Genomic DNA, 18,102 nt, shown 5'->3' on the forward strand with positions numbered 1-18,102 from the left:
GTATTAAATCAATTCTATCATGCAAACTCAGCACATGCAGTTTGGGATATTCCTGGTGTGTGCGCCAGGAATAAGACTTTGTGACAAAGGTTTGAGAGGTAAACACTTTTTTGTTTAAAATTATTATCTGGAATAATGTATAATTTTTCAGCTTAATTTATATTTTGTACCTGGGTGTTAAAAAAGAACTGGGAAGGGAATGGCCTAGTGGTATTATCGCTAGACTAATAATCCAGAAACTCAGTTTTTGTTCTGGGAGCCCATGTTCGAATCCACAACAGATGGTGGAATTTGAATTCAGTAAAAAAAATCTGAAATTGGGAATGGCTTTATGGTGACCATGAAACCATTGTCAATTGTCTGAAAAACCCATCTGGTTCACTGATGTCCTGTAGGGAAGGAAATCTGCTATCCTTACCTGGTCTGGCCCATATGTGACTCGAGAGCCCCAGCAAAATGGTTGACTCTTAACTGTCCTCCAAAGCAATAAATGCTGGCCAGCCAGTGATGCCCATATCCCACGACTGAATAGAGGAAAAAAAAGAAGGGTGAACCCTGGTTTTGGTTTAATTTAAAGATTTTGAGAGTTGGGTGGTGGAAAGTCTGGAGCCATGTTTGTATGCATGCATGTTTAATAAGGTTTTATAACTCCTAAAGAGGAGTAATGGGTTAACAAGGGGTTAGTAGTTTCATGAAGTTTAGAAAAAACTGCTGTTCCCGAGTGACTGGGATCTAGAGACACGTAGAGGAACAGGGAAACGCAGAAGGGAAATTAGCATGTGTGTGTACCAGGTGTTACAGGCTGAAGATCTAATTCCCCTCAGGTAAGAAATCCAGCAAGCTTGCTGGGAAATTGAGCTTAAGGAATTCGTGTTTTGTTTTGAAGTTCAAATAATATTTAGATTTTGGGTGTCTTGGGGCGAATACCAGCTGAAGTAAAACATGAAAGTTTTCTTCCAGTGAACCTCTGAACAATGTGAAACTAAGCTAATAAGCAAGAAGCCTTGATGTTTTAAAAAAAGCTTAAGTTGGCTTATGTTCACACTGCAATGAAGTTGCTGTGAAAATCCCAAATTTGCCACACTCCGACGCCTATTTAGGTACACCAAGGGAGAATTTAGCATGGCCAATCCACCTAATCTGAGCGTCCACCTTTGGACTGTGGGAGGAAATTGGAGCACCCAGAGGAAACCCACGCAGACACGGGGAGCATGTGCAAACTCCACACAGACAATGACCCAAGCCGGGAATCGAACTTGGGTCACTGGCACTGTGAGGCAGCAATGCTAACCACTGTGCCATCTACTGCCTGCTGATGTTGAGACTATGGTAGATATTCACTGGGGATTTGTCTGTCAGGGTTTTGCTGGGGCAAAAGAAATATGTGAGCTTGAGTAATTTTCTGATACCTATATTGAAATCTTTCCAACCTTTTTTGTCTAATGTAATATAGTTAATTTTCTCTTGTTTAACTAACATTATTTTCTTTGCATTAACAGTATACTGGCAGACTCTTGTGTATGTGTTCAGTAACTGATCCCTGCAGGAGTTAGGATCTACAAAGCCAGATTTGACTCTGGGATTTGACTTGTCCAGCATTAACTTTAGCTGGGATCATAACATTATGTAAATTTGTGCTCTAATTAAATAAATTTGGGGAAAGTTTAATCTTCTGGACCTACGATCAGGAAGCACAAATAGTGATGAAAATTAATAGAAAAATGAATACCAAGATTTGTGTATAAGCAAAGTGATGAGCTTGAAGAACGATAATGCAGTTAAGGTGAACGATCGGAGAGATTTATGAATACGGCAAAGCTGTTTAGGGCTTGATAACAAGTGGGTGATGGGTAGACAGAAGGGAATGATTTACAGTTGTTTAATGGAGGAATTAACTGATAAACAGTCTGGAGCTGCGTAGTGGCACAGTGGTTAGCACTGCTGATCCTCAGCGCCAGGGACCTGGTTTCAATTCCCTGCTTGGGTCACTGTCTATGTGGAGTTTGCACGTTCTCCCTGTGTCTGCGTGGGTTTCCTCTCGGTGCTCCGGTTTCCCCACTCAGTCCAAAGATGTGAAGATTAGGTGTACTGGCCATGCTAAATTGCCCCTTGTCTCAGGGATACTAGCTAGGGTAAATGCATGGAGTTGTGGGGATAAGATCTGGGTGAAATTGTGGTAGGTGCAGACCCGATGGGTCAAGTGGCCTCCTTCTGCAGTGTAAGATTCTATGATTCTGTCGTGTCACTTTTTTTCCCCATTTTGTGTAGAAGCTGACATCTCTGTTACTGTGCATTATGTTTCAATATTGTGATAAAAGAAGGGCAAACATAAGAACATAAGAAATAGGAGCAGGAGTAGGCCATCTAGCCCTTCGAGCCTGCCCCGCCATTCATTAAGATCATGGCTGATCTGTCGTGGCTCAGTTCCACATTCCCACCCTCTCCCCATAACCTTTAATCCCCTGTCTTATCAAAAACCCATCAACCCGCGTCTTAAAAATATTTAGCGAGGTAGCCTCCACCACTTCAACGGGCAGAGAATTCCAGAGATTCACCACCCTTTGAGTGCAGAAGTTCTTCCTCAACTCCGTTCTAAACCGCCCCCCCCTTTTATCTTGAGGCTGTGCCCCCTAGTCCTACTGTCCTTTCTGAGCGGGAAGAGTCTCTCCACCTCTATCCCATCCATCCCATTCATCATCTTATACGTCTCAATGAGATCTCCCCTCATTCTTCTAAACTCTAACGAGTACAAGCCTAGTTTATTCAGCCTCTCCTCATAGCTCAACCCCCTCAACTCCGGCATCAGCCTAGTAAACCTCCTCTGCACTCCCTCCAAGGCCAAAATATCCTTGCGTAAGTACGGCGCCCAAAACTGCACACAGTACTCCAGCTGCGGCCTCACCAATGCCCTATACAGCCGAGCAAGACCTCCCTACTTTTATATTCAATCCCCCTCGCTATGAAGGCTAGCATCCCATTTGCCTTCCTGACCACCTGCTGCACCTGCAAGCTGGGTTTTTGCGACTCATGCACAAGGACCCCGAGGTCCCTCTGCACCGTCGCCTGCTGCAGTTTTTCGCCACGTAAGTAATAATCCTTCCTACCATTATTCCTACCAAAGTGGACCACCTCGCACTTGCCAACATTAAATTCCATTTGCCAGTTCCTGGCCCATTCACCCAGCCTATCTAGATCCTTCTGCAGACTCTCCACACCCTCAGCACAATTTGCCATTCCACCAATCTTGGTGTCATCAGCAAATTTCGACACCATACACTCGGTTCCCTCCTCCAGATCATCTATATAAATGGTAAATAGCTGAGGCCCCAGCATCGACCCCGGGGCACTCCACTAGTCACCAACCGCCAATCCGAATAGCACCCATTAACCCCCACTCTCTGCCTCCTATTTGACAACCAATCCTCTATCCACGCTAACACCCTACCCCCAACTCCATGTCCCCTGACCTTCTGCAATAACCTCTTGTGAGGTACCTTGTCAAACGCCTTCTGAAAATCAAGGAAGACCACATCCACCGGCTCTCCTTTATCCACCGCCCTAAACACATCCTCATAGAACTCCAGTAAATTTGTCAGACACGACTTCCCTTTAACGAAACCGTGCTGCGTCTGCTCTATCAAGCAATTCCCCTCAAGATGCCTCGCTAGTTCCTCCTTCATGACAGATTCTAACATTTTACCTACAACAGACGTTAAACTAACTGGCCTATAATTCCCTCAGCAGAGACCAACTGAAAGCTGCAATTAGGGAGGCACAATTAAAATTACCCAGTAAAGTGAAGTGAACTGATCCAGTTGTTGGTAGAGCATTTGGATATCACCTGTATAGAACAGGTAGAGGAAGAACACAACCAAGACTCTGAATCACCTCCCCAGCCAAATTAAAGCTAGCCAAATTCAGAATGCAGCTAGAATTTCAGGAGAGGCAAAGAGAAAGAGAATTTCAACTGTAAATGGAGCTAGCAGTTCAAAGGGATACCAGACAGCTGGAAACTACAAAGGAAAATCTCTCCCTACCCGATAGCGCCCTTTATCTCCCTGCATACCCTAGATTCATTTTGACACCCTCAAGTATAGGGAGGCGGGACTACACTGGTAGTCCACAGACACAGGATATCATGATGGGGACCCAGGGTTGAATCCCACCATAGCAGATAGTGGAATTTGATTTTTTTTTTAATATAAGTCCAATGGTGATCGTGAAACAATTATAGAAGCCCATCTGGTTTTCTTCCGATTTGCCACCCTCACCTGCTCTGGCCTACACGTGACTCCAGAGTCATAGCAATGTGGTTGACTCTTAACTGCCCTCTGAAATGGCCCAGCAAGCCACTCAGTTGTATCTCACCACTACAAAGAAAATAAAAAGGAATGAAACCGGATGGACCACATGGCACTAGGCACTGGAAATGATAACAGCAAGCCAAACCCTGGTGATCCTTCAAAATCCCCCTTGTAAACATCAGGGGACTTGTGCTAAAATTGGGAGAGCTGTTTCACAGACAAGCAACTGTGTGACATAGTTATACTCTCAGAATTGTACCTTACAGATAATGTCCCAGACACTACCATTCCTGGGTACCTCCAGACCCAGCAGAGGTGACAGTACAGTGGTATACAGTTGGGAGTTCCTTTGGGAATCTTCAGCACTGACTCTGGACCCATGATATTTCTTGGTACCAGGTGAAACACAGACAAGAAAACTTTTTGCTGATTACCACGTATCATTCAGCCTCAGCTGATGATCAGTACTCCTCCATGTTGAACACCATGTGGAGCATGCAATGAGAGTGGCAAGGGCACAGAATGTGCTCTGGCAGGGAGATTTCAATGCCTGACCATGACAGAGCTGGCTGGCCCGTCCTAACGGACACAGCTGCTAGACTGGGACTATGACAGATGGTGAGGGAACCAACAAAAGGGATAAACGTATTTGACCTCATTCTCACTAACCTGCCTGTCACACCTGCCACTGCACAGTATTTGGGTGGGACCTTCCAGCCACGCTCGCCTCATGGCCAGAAAATCTTGCCCAAGGTCAACGAACTTTTGCATTGTCGTGTATCACCCGCTACAATTCCCATGGTGGGCTGAACGGTAAAATTCCACCCCTTGTCTTAGAGTCCTTTTCAAAGTCTCATCTTCACACTGAGGGGGGGTAGCATGGGGACACAGTGGTGAACACTGCTGCCTCACAGCTCCAGGGACCTGGGTTCAATTTCTGGCTTGGGTCGCTGTCTGTTCAGAGTTTGCACATTCTCCCTGTGTCTGTGTGGGTTTCCTCCAGGTGCTCCAGTGTCCTCCAGCAGTCCAAAAGACAAATTAATCAACATTAGGCTGCTGGAAATGATTCCACTACTGAACGGTGTCCACTTGCAAATGTCCACTATAGCCAGAGGAACTATTAATTTGCAGTTTGATTTCATAAAGCCTGTAAAGTAAGGGAAGAAGAAATACAGCTTTACGGTGCCTTTGATTTCAAAGTCTGAAAGTCTTGTTGGATTCAGTGTAACTTTACACACAAAAACAGAGATTTGTTTAAATCTTTTAGTACCATTAGTTCAAAACGCTTGCATAAGTTGCAGCGTTTCCTCTGCATTTGAATGTTTTCACTTTTTTGTTTTATCTACTTTGACAAAATATTGAATTGATTTACTATGTCGATTTGTGTTTCATAGTTCATTTTATAACAGTTCTTGCATCTCGAGGGCGATTATTAACACATGAATATGCTACTTCTGAATACACAATTTCTACAAATTAAAATCAAAATGAAGGAAAAAACCATTAATTTCCATCTAAATATATTTGCTGAGTGACATCTGAACTTGCATTTATAATGTAGAAAGATTAGGTCATTGCTACATATAAATGAGGATAAATTTTCTGACATGAAGATTTAATGGAGCAGCCTGAACAGCTAATCGAGTGATAAATATCCTCAGTTAAATGTTGGATGTACAGATATCAACTCAGCAAGAAGTGAAAGGTGATTGGAAGCTGATGAGTAATAGCTCTCCAAAAAAGGACCTTTTGCATTTTAATTAGGCACAGTTATGAGGATACGTTGGTAACCCATTAAAGGGTAGTTGAAAGTAATGTGTCTTATCCTTTTATAAAATTTTACGTCATCCATTCATTAAAATTAAATTTCACAAAATGGTGTTTTGCAGTAAAAAATCACAGCTGTTGATAATTATTTTCTCGACATAAAATTAATGAAAGTATCCCACGCTTCTGTTAACTTCATAGAGGGGGGCTTTTTTTTGTTCTGTATAATACACTTGAAATAGGTTAAAATACATTTTAATTAGCTTGGTTTATGAGGTGCTGAAGAGATCAATATTTTTGCAAATGTATTAAGATTTCCTCATTTCAAAATACTTCAAAATATTATTAAGAAATATTACTTGGAGCTGCAGGAATCACAGTGCAAAAAAGAAAATCAATCGTTTATCCTCATGTCTGTTGACTCTCTTTGGGAATTGACTTGAGACCAGGTACATCTGCTGTTGCTACCAAAAGAGAAGCAGCTTGCTGGTGTGTGGTGTTTCATCTGCTTGCAAAATTCTCTGACTGAATTTGTTTGATAACTTTGGAGTGCTGGGGGACTTTGCATCCACGATTGGGAAGGTTCTTGATCAGCAATCCTGTGAAAACAGTTTAAGGATTGCCCATCAAGTCATGTACGTTCCGCTGTATTCAGACACAAGACCAAATGGTATCCAACAAGCAGCCAGCGAGTTGCAGTCTACTGATAATTTGGAGTTTTTCTTCAGAAAATTGTGCCGCAATTATAGTGTAGCAATGTAAATAGCAAATATAGTACTTTCAAAAGAGTTGCCCAATAATTTGAATTGCAAGTAATCCGTACTACAATTTTCCTCACAGTAATGGACTGACATTCAAGCTGGTAATACTTGGGTGCTTTGAATATGTTCGTACCGTCCAGAACATTCACCACTTCAGTATATCATAAACTTGTCATAAGCTAATTTAGTTATTTCAAGATATTTCTTCCCTGTGTTCATCTTTGAACTACTGAGATCCTTGTGCAACATACCATTAGTTAAAACAAAAAGGATTTAATTGTGTCGGACAATATCTGTGGAGAGAGAAAAATTGACAATCTTATTCTTAGCTTGTAAAATAATTTGTTGATTGGCACTTAAGTTTTCATTTTCAAATTTATTTTGGATCTTACTAAGTACCCATTACAAATGTTTTATCTTGGTCCTGCTCATATTATTCTTATCAGTAATTTGGGAGTTCAAAACTTGGCTACAAGCATTTCAGAAGGAAACAGTCAATTTGATGACCCTTCATTGGTAGAACATGGTTTGCTGTAAATAGGGAACTAGTGGTAGTGTTTTGTCCTGTACACCAGCTATGGACTGAACCAGACAAATGTGAGGTGATGCGACTTGGAAGGTCTACTGCGAAACAAAATTCTACAGTAAATGGTAGAGCCCTTGGAAATATTAGCATACAGAGGGATCTAGGCATGCAGATCCACAGTTCCCTGAAGGTGGCAACTCAGGTGGACAGAGTGGTCAAGAAGGCATTAGCATGCTGGCTTTCATTAATCGGGGCATTGAGTGTGAGAATTGGAAAATCATGTTGCAGCTGTATAAGACTTTGGTTAGGCTGCATTTGGAGTTTTGTGTACGATTCTGGTCGCCACACTACAGGAAGGATGTTGATGTATTGGAAAGAGTACAGAAGAGATTTACTAGGGTGTTACCTGTTTTGGAGGTTATGACAAGAAGAAAGGTTAAACAAACTTGGATTGTTTTCACTGGACTGTCAGAAGATGACGGGGGACCTGATAGCGGTTTACAAGATTATGACAGGCTTGGATAGAGTGGATAGTCAGAGTCTTTTTCCTGGGGTCAAAGGGTCAATTACTCGGGGACATAGGTTGCAAGTGAGAGGGGGAAATTTTAAAAGAGATGTAAAGGGAAAGTTTTTTTACAGAGGGTTCTGAACACCTGGAACGCACTGCCGGAGGTGATGGTGGAAGCAGATTGTATAAAAACTTCCAACAGGCATCTGGATAGATACATGAATAGGCAAGAAATAGAGGGATATGGACCACGTAGAGGTAAGAAAATATTAGAAAGACATCTGTGTCAGCACAGACTTGGTGGGCTGAAGGGCTTGTTCCTGTGTTATTGTTCTTTATCAATGGGTTTTCTCATGGACTGGACTGAAAATGGTGAAGAAACGTGTAATTCACTGTGAATTTATCAACTTACAAGCCTTGATGGACTGCATACAAATATTTGGTTTTTTGTTCCAATCCAGGGACCTGTTCAGTCATTAGAATCCTATTCCTAATGTGGCCCAAATATTTTTAATTGAGGAGTGAATGATAGTTTTGGCCTATTTTAGTCTTCTGTAAGACATTGTTCTACTACATTACCACAAACTGAAATGTTGGTAGGGAGCCCACCAACCAAGAACTGGCTGCCCCATAGCCATTTTCTGCTGGAAGCAGTGTTAATCGTCTAAGATCGAGACTTCAGTTGCCATCAGGGAATTAGTTCCAGCTTACAGAGCTGCCGGCCAAGCTTTGTCATCCTAGCAGCGCCAGATTCAACCAGTGGCCCCTGAGCAGGATGTGGTTATGGAACCAGATTTCAAGGAACTCTGGGATATCAGTGAGGGGAATGGAGACAGGGTTTGAGATGCTGGTTGGAGATGGTACAGTATTTGGTTTGATTTATTATTGTCACATGTAATTGTATACAGTGAAAACCTTGACCTTGTGTGGGGACTGTGCCTCTGATAGGCACAGGGACCTTACCAAAAAAAGGGTCCCTCTCTCTTGCCTGACACCAGACTCGCAGTAAAAACTGACAGGCTGCCCACCTGGCATAAGCCATCTCCTCATGTGGGTACAACATGGGATGCAGAATGAGGCATTTAAAGTGACCACTAATTGGCCATTTAAGGGCTTAAATAAGTCCAAGGTTAGGCCTGACACCTTCCCTGCCCACTGTAAAATGGGAGACCAGTCAGAGGCAGGTTGGAACATGGAGGGAAGGCCATGAGCTGCATTTTATGACCCAACCCACCTTCAAACATGCCAGAAGGGACTAAAATCCAGTCTAGTTTTTGTGTTTACCCAAAGCACAAATTCAAAATCAATGTGCAACTTCAGAAATTGAATTCTGTCAAGCAGAACTGAAGCTGTTTGTTTTAAAAATGTGTACCTGGTCTGTCTACTGTGTCGATTGATGCCTCAGGAACAATGAGTGGTTTTGATACATTATTTTCTTGTTGTTAAATCTCCAGAGCTAGCTGGCCTAGACCCAAAACGAGCAAAGAATTGAGAGGGGATTGTTGAAAGGGGAATTGTACCAAAACATTGGATGGCGGCAAACTAGATATGCGATAGCTCTTACAGAATGTCAGCATAGGTGACATTGTTTGAGAGAGTAAAAGATTATTACTAGCAGTTGATGAATTGCCAAAAAGGTCATAAACATTAACAATTTTTGCATCTCATGCAAATCCTTTTGAAAGGAATATATCCTTTCAATGAAGCAGAATTCTTTTCTTGACGAGTTCCTCTGAAAATGGGAATGATTTAAATTTTGATAGGATTATATCTGCTAGATGTGCCCTGTGAAAAAATTTGCTTCATTTTGGCTAAGGTTCTGCTCATAGCATCAGGTTAATTTTTCAGTGCAGTTCTAATTTAAAATCCACCTTCCATATTTATTACAGCGTTCTGTTCAAATATTCTTAACAGTGATAATTGGTCATAATTGTCGCCATTTCGCAACACTGCCATGGGTCCTACCTCATCTCTTGTTTTCAAAAATATATTGTGAAAAATAATTAATCAACTTTGTGCAGAGGCAGATTGCACAAGTTTTCTCTCTGAAAATGACTTATGGATGATCCACTTAGTGGTTTGGTTCTGCATTTATAAAATTCATGAGGCTAACTCGTGCCAAACAGAGCAACTACATTCGACTTTGCCTTTAGAAGGGAAAGGAACACTTGCTGTTGTCTTTCTTATTAAATGAAGCTGATATTAGCTGCAAATGAAGACATTTTGTGCTACAGCTGTCCCCCTGTTGCAGTTATTTTGTCAGTTTGGTAGGAGGTTGAAAGGAAGAATTTTAAGTTGGACTTATTTTTATAGTCTCATTATATTATTGCGGTACAGTTAGCAGTGCCATCTGTGATTTTGGCAGCAGAGTTATAATCAAAACATATGCTTCATCTGTGTGAACTAAATAACCTAAATAAGTTTCCTTTAGCTACCCCTTCTCTTCTGCCTTCAGTACTGGCTGCCTTCAGCATCACCCCCAACCCCCTAGCTGTAGACGTACTAGCCTAGATATTGGGAGCAGTGAGAGTGATTCTATCCCCTTAATGGATAGGCCTCATGTGCATTTTGATATTGGGCCTCAGGCTTTACTAACATAGAGCTGATGAACCACAGCATATCCCCAGGTATCCATCAAGGAAAAGGAAAGTAGCTGGCTTGCTATTTTCAGGTCAACCCAATATGACAAAGGCGGCTTCAAACAGCCCGCTTTTGGCCACTTTGAGAAGAACCTTCTCAGATATGGGCCATGGATGCTGATTTTTTTTCTGTGGTTTACTCTGATGCCTAAACCAATATCATGGGAGCGCACTTCCATCTTTCAAGAGTGTGCATTTGCTGCCTGCCATATTGGAGTCTTTGAAAGTTGTTTAGCGTTTGAAAGACAGGAAGTGTGCAGCTGAATTTTTCTAAGCCATTTAGTACTGGGCCCAACAATTCAAATTGATGTTGGAAGATTTCACAATTCCTAATATATGAAAAGTATCTAAAAGGGTGGCTTGTGCAAAGGGAAATGCAGTGATGTGGATAGATGGTTCTAAATGTTTAATAGTTTTAATTTGCTTTTTTTTACAGGATTATACACATGAGTTTAATAAAACCAAAGCAAACTTTATCGCCATCCGAGAACGCGAAGACTTGTTGGGATCAGTTCGGAAAGATATCGAGTAAGTAATTATTTAGCACAGTCATATATAGAACATAGTCATGCTGTTTCTACGTGGAACAGAATAATTTATGGCAAAAGAGGAGACCATTTGGCCCATCTGATCCATGCCAGCTCCTTGTGGAGCTATTCAGTCAGTCCCATTTCCTCCACTCTTATCACTTTAGCACAAGTTTACTTCCTTCAACTGCACATCCATTTTCCTTCTGAATTCATGTGAAATCATGAGTGAAGAGTTCCAGGTCAGTACCATTCATTGCACATAAAGGTTGTTCTTCACGTTCCCGCCTGCAGGCCCTTGCCCAAAATCTTATATCGATGTCCCATAATCCTTGTACGAGTTAATGGGAAGAAGATTTCCTTGCCTACCTTGTCCAAGCCTTTCATAATCTTGTACACCTCTATTCAATCTCTCTTTGATCTCCTTGGTTCCATGGAGATCAATACCAGTTTTTCCAACCAAACATTATAACTAGCCCCTGCTCCCCTCCTCCTCCTCCCCCCCCCCTCCTCCTCTCCTCCTCCTCCTCCTCCTCCTCCTCTCCTCCTCCTCCTCCTCCTCCTCCTCCTCCTCCTCCCCTCCTCCTCCTCCCCTGCCACCCCTCCTCTGTCCCCCCACCCTCACCATTTGGAATCTACGCATCTTAAGTAAGATAAACAGAACTGGATGCAATACTCTAGTTGAAGCCTAACCAGAATTTATTGATGGTTCAGCATAACTTTCCAGTCTTTACTTATTCAAGCCCAGATTTAATATGCTTTGCTAACTACTCTCAATGTGTCCTGCCACCTTTAAGACTGATGCATGTGTGCTTCCAGGTTTTCCTGTTCCTTCACACCCTTTAGAACTGGGCCATTAAGTCTGTATTGCCCCCTTCTATCACTTCAGCTGAAGCGCATTATCTCGCACCTCATCCTTATGTTCATGTTCCACCAGGACCTGCTCTTCATAACACTATAATTTTCTCCAGAATTATGACCGTCCATGATCTCTGGATTCCTCCAATTCTTGCCTGTTGCATGTTCATGATTTTCCTCTCTCCATAAAACTATCTCTTTCACCTATCCTATCCTTATGAAACTTCATTGTGGGATATCAAATTTTGTTTGAGAATGATCCCTGTGAAGCATCTTGGGATGTTTTACTCGGGTAAAGGTGGTATAAAAATGCAGGTTGTTTTTATTTTGATTGCTACACTGTACAGCCTTTTGTTTGTTGATATATTTTTAATTTTAATTAAATTGCATGCACCTTGTTTTGATAGAGTAAAATCCTTCAGCTGTGCAGCAAATATTTAATATGAATTTGGACATATGTAGCTACATACAACATGCCCATTTTGGGATAAGGAGCCCTTAAATTATCTTGACTTTCACTTCTGGTTCCATTTATTTTGTTTCTTTGTCCTTTTTAAAGTGTATAGTGAGCAATGCATATTACAATAACATTTGAATAATGTACAGTTTATACCTTCAGTTGCCAGCAAGAACAATAATTCCTCATTTATAAAGTTCATGAAACAACTTCAAGTAAATCATGTTTTCCTGATAAAATTCATGTAAAAAGTTGTTAGGTTCTTTAAGACTTTCCTCATCAGCGGAAAAAAAGGCATTAAAACATTATACCCTGAAAGTTGAATTTAACAGTGTAAAGTACTTCTGATGTTGATAAATGAAGCAAGTTTTTGACAAAGCACATTTTAAAAATATAAAAGAAATATGTTAACTTTCTATTGACAGTATCCTCTGATCGCCACACATTCCACTTTCTGAGCCTCATAGTCGCTGCGGACCCTTTCTTTCATCGACCCTATGACCTGCAGCCTCCTTTGAAATGTATATTGATCAAAAAAATTAATCTTTTATATATTTCATAATTCTATTTGAAATCCTTTCAGTAAGCATTAAATTCAAACAACATTAAGTGACTTTGACTTTGATAATTCACATCTGTTTCATTTTCAATGCTCAGTTTATTTTTTATTTTGATTTAATGAGTTAAAAATTAATATGTAATTTAGTAAAACAGCACTAATTACCTGTGCTGCAGACAAAACCACTCAAAGTAAATATATTAATTATAAAATCACTGGTGTTTTCAAGTGTCAAAATATCAAGTGACGTAGAACAATAAGCCCAGATGAAAATATTAACTGTGTTGAAATGGTTTCTTTAGCTTACTTAAAATATATTTAAATGCCAGAAAATTAAGTTTGCCTAACGATACAGTAAGAAGTCTCTCAACACCAGGTTAAAGTCCAGAGTCGCAGGCTTTCGGAGCACTGCTCCTTCAGGTGAGTGATGAAGGAGCAGCGCTCACAAAGCTTGTGATTCCAGATAAACCTGTTGGACTTTAATTTGGTGTAGTGAGTCTTCATACTGTGCTCATCTCAGTCCAATGCCAGCTTCTCCACCTCTTGCCTAATGATGTGAAGGGATATTACAGTACTCTATTGGTCAAATTGAGAATTTGAATTGAACTTAATACATCACAATTTAAAAGCTGTGACTAATATTTCTATCTGTGGATGCAAAGTAATATTTTATCACATGCCTTGATCTTTTAATAAAGTTTACATATTTTAACTTTAGATCTTACAAAAGTGGATCAGGAGTTAACAACAGAAGAACAGAACTGTTCTTGAAAGAACATGAGCACCTTCGAAAGTAAGTTAATTTTATTCTGTTTTTCACTGGTTGCTGCAGTTGTGCATTTTGATATGTTATGGTCAAGGTGAAGATTAAAGAAGAACAATATGCGAAGCAAAGCTTTGAGGAGAATTGCTATTACGATGTGGTCATCTAACCATGGGCTCCAGATGCTATCATAAACTATGAGAAGCTTGAATGCTTTGTGATACCCAAAGTTAATGGGTCGCCTTTTTGTGTGTTACTCATCATGAAACCTAGAGCCAGAATCTTAAGGTTCTGTTAGTGACCATATGAGTGCTTGGATCCTTCGGTAAGTCAGACGCACATGCAAGTGGATTGATGGTTGCCTTTTAAGTGCAATGAGTTGCTAAGCAATTATATATCCTGTATATAAGACCCAATTTGAAAGCAATGATTGGACTATTTGGTGTTTTCTTCAAATGATTTCAGTGTCATCCTGATCTTTCTTCTGATTGTTAAATTTAGAGGATTAAGTGGAGAATCTGTGATTCAGACATTCAGTAACTACAGTGATACTTTACTGTATACCAGTGTCACTTTAAGAATTTTCATAGTTTTATATGCTCTATTATATTCATGGAGACTACATTGATGTCTCTTTATTTGATGCCTTTAATGTATTTTGTAATGAAATTTGACAGTATCTTTTGCAGCTATTAAGTGGGCAGGTTGGATTTCTACTTGATGACATTTAAAAGCTGATATTCAGTGAAAATTTTTCATTTGTCTTTTTGAAATTGCACAGAAATGTGCGGCAACCTCTTCATTAATGAGCACTTTGAGAGGAAGAAAACTGCAATTACTGTACATTAGTTAATAGAATTGCTCCTAAGGGAGGAAACCTTTCAAGAAATTTCAGTTTGGAGCAAAATGATATGACTTTTGGAACTTTGATCATTTTAGACAAACACTTATTATTTAGACTTTTGTCTCTTAGAAAGAAGTTCTGAAACATTAAGTTGTTTTGAATGCAGAAGTGGAATATTATACTTGGTAGAATTGTTTTTCCACAGCTTTGTTGTGTATTCCTGAATTGGGGGAAGATGTGCAGCAGTACAAAGATTTGGGAGCATCTGGTGCAAAATATTTGCAGTAAAGGCAGGTTGGTTGTTTGCCAAGCTCCGTTCAAGCTTACAACCTGCTGTGTGGGTGACTGTTATACCATGGCAAGATATTCTGCAATATCTGAGTGGGTGAAGTTGAACGTTCAGGCGAGCTAGTTGTAGAGGAGACAAGAAGAGTTGCCCATGTTCTCGTTCATGATAAACATGGTGGCGAAAGGTAGCACTAGAAAACCGAGGCAGTGCACAGTTTTCTTAGTGTGAAACATGATAGTAGGATGCTTAGGGGAGGAGAAAATGAGCCCCATCAGTGATGGAGACTGCAGAATTCTCACAACCGTGTGATGATAAGTTTGAAAGATGGCCATGTAATACATGGGAGCACTTATATAATTGCCTTAAGTCTAAAAATCAAATATGTTTCCTAAATCAGCAACAAAATGTGCACCAGTCAATATTTTTTTAAATGTGTAGAATTTAAAAATCTACAGCACAGGAGGCGGCCACTTGGTCCACTTGGCCTGAGCCAGCTTTTTGAAAGAAATATTCAATTTAGTCCTGCACCACAGCTTTTGCTCATAACCCTGCTGATTAGTGTTCCTTTTCCTTTGAAAAGACTTTTCTTTACTCAGGTGTATGATTATTAAGATGTCGCTGATTATTTTTATTCCTTGTTTTCTGAAATTCATTACTTATGAAACACTGTCTCCTGCCAGTGCAGGTTGGCCGGAAGAACAAAGTTTAAAAGTTTATTTATTAGTGTTACAAGTAGGCTTACATTAACACTGCAGTGAAGCTCCTGTGAAAATTCCCTAGTCGCCACACTCCAGCGCCTGTTCAGATAGATTGAGGGAGAATTTAGCATGGCCAACACACCTAACCAGCACGTCTTTCAGACTGTGGGAGGAAACCGGATCACCCGAAGGAAATCCACGCAGACACGAGGAGAATATGTGCGAGTCTGCACGGTGACCCAAGCCGGGAATGGAGCCTGGGCCAGGAAGCAGTGCTGACTACTGTGCTGTGGCCACCAACACACCTCTGCATATGCACACTGATTCGTGTATGCACAGAAAACCAATGACGCTGCATCCCACTATATGATTTATGAGTATATTGCAGGCAGCAGGAGACACAGTGTGATTTATTGCATGTTATGAATATTTGCATATTCTGTGCCAGAGTGATTAAAGGTTTACTTTGCCACGTATGCACAGAAATCAGTCCAGCTCTCAAAGCACCTTGTGTCAAATGCCTTTGTTTCTTTTTCCTCAAGGAAAATTACCAATATGATTGTATATTTAGCACACGGGCAGTGAAGTGCCACACAAACTCAGAGCACTGCTTCACAATCTAATAGTGCCAGAGTTTCTGGAACAATCACTTTTTCCCATTGTCTCCAGCCATGGACAGCTATACAACCCGATATTATCAACTTTATCCTCTTATCACAAGAACAAAGATTAGGCACTGCAGAGTTTACGAAGCAAAATAACTCTGCATTCTGTCTTTGCTTGCTTTTTACTTACCAACTTCTTGTGCTGCATAAGAGGACAGGGAATCTGAGGAAAATTAGAATTCCATTAGGGAATTGTACAAACTTTTGAACCAAGACTAGACAAGTTAAATTTGAATGGCTCTAAGTGCATGAAAAACTGTGAAATCAGGAGTGTGGTGTGTACAGAAGTAGAAATCATTGCTCACAATGACACCACATTGGTACAACTGTGCATGTACCACGTTGGTAGAAAATGCAGCCTTCATAAAATTTGAATGCTTTCCCTTCTGACAACCTGATCATTTGATAGAAATAGTAGTCATGTGCCTTCTGATGTTAGAGCCATATTGCTTTTACAAGAATGTACGTTTTGTTCACAGATTATCATTGGTATGTGAACGAAACAATACAAGGGTATTGCTGGAAAAATACATTTTGTTGAAGATTTTTTGTCTTGCACGCATCAGAACAGTGAAAGAGCACCAGTGACAACCTTATACTTTGTGAGACGAGAGTGCCGATTGATTGGCAAGTGAATTCTGATTGATAGAGGTGTTGCCAGTTGGTGGTGACTGACAAGTCTTGTACCACGCAAAAATACTCCAAGCTTAAGCTGTTAAGTCAGCTGGCTCAGTTAATAAGTTGGCTACTGCCTGAAAAACAGAAATCAAACAAATTAGGCCAGATTGGTCATGTTACGATTCCCTTAGAGACCAATATCTTTTACAAAGAGATTTGACTTCGTAGTGACAAAAATTTCAAGGTTTTACAGCAACATCCTGTAATTCTCACTCTTTCTGTCCCTCTCCCAAGGATTTTTGGCAAAACCAGCGGTACTGTCTGTTTGTTTACAGGTCTTAAACCTGGCACGTGCATTTCAGTAGAATTGACTAGGCTTCCCCCGCCTCCCTGGCCCATAATAATCAGGCCACACAAGCTTATTATCGGGCAGAATGAGTAGCAGGTCACATGTTTGTTTTCAGTGTACTGTTTTACCATGAATTAAGGAGACAGTTTAAACAATCTCAATTTAACATCTGGCAGTCATAGCAGTCTGCTGATTATACACAGTCAGCCTGACCTCAAAGAAAATCAGTTCTAGCTCTTGAGGTTTTGATTTTTTTTTCACTTATAACTATTCATTTATGTCACGTGCAATTGAAATGCAATTAAATCCCATCCCATCGTGCACCCCCCCGCCCGCCCCCAGCTCAAGTGATGTAGTCATCTATTTTGTTATTGTGCTAATTTTTCTTATTCTTTGAGTGTTTTCTAGCTGCTTGTTCCTCTGGCCTTATTACTCTCATTGTTTCTTGGTAAGATTATTCATTTGCAATAGAAATTAAGGTCTTTGTTTCATAATCTGTAACAAATGCTGCACGCTCTTCAAATCAGCAGGGATCATGAACAGTAGCATTTTAGATTTTCAACAATATATAATAAATGTCATCATAGCATCATTAAGCCTCTAACCTGAATAGAACTGTATGACAATAGCAGTAATTAGCTTACCAGGGAGTGTCAGGCTCAAAGCGTTGTGGAAGGGAGGGCACTGGACATTTGAGTCCAATTGGAATCAAGTTTATTTCCTAGTTAACCATCTGAGGAACATGCACAATACTTTTCTGATCCAAACATTCTCTTTCTCTAAATTAATTAAACCTGAAATCAAAAGAGGTAGAATGAATATTTGGAGCAAGGGTGGCACGGTGGTTAGCACTGCTGCCTCACCACACCAGGGACTTGGGTCCGATTTCTGGCTTGGGTCACTCTCCGTGCGGAGTCTGCATGTTCTCCCTGTGTCTGCGTGGGTTCCCTCTGGATGCTCCGGGTTCCTC

General features: G+C 40.7%; 1 protein-coding gene across 2 annotated transcripts in view; it reads left to right on the top strand.

The window, feature by feature from the left end:
• The window catches only part of gosr1 (golgi SNAP receptor complex member 1), a 116,706-nt gene that overhangs the window by 24,153 nt on the left and 74,451 nt on the right, over positions 1-18,102 (top strand). For both annotated transcript variants that reach the window (XM_080210518.1, XM_080210519.1), the window contains exons 5-6: positions 10,942-11,033; positions 13,625-13,699. In XM_080210518.1, coding sequence (XP_080066644.1) covers positions 10,942-11,033; positions 13,625-13,699 — 167 coding nt within the window. The remainder of the gene's footprint in view (positions 1-10,941; positions 11,034-13,624; positions 13,700-18,102) is intronic.

Source organism: Carcharhinus amblyrhynchos, chromosome 23 (genome assembly GCF_965287045.1).
Source record: "Carcharhinus amblyrhynchos chromosome 23, sCarAmb.v2.hapA, whole genome shotgun sequence".
Classification (NCBI taxonomy): Eukaryota; Metazoa; Chordata; class Chondrichthyes; order Carcharhiniformes; family Carcharhinidae; genus Carcharhinus; species Carcharhinus amblyrhynchos.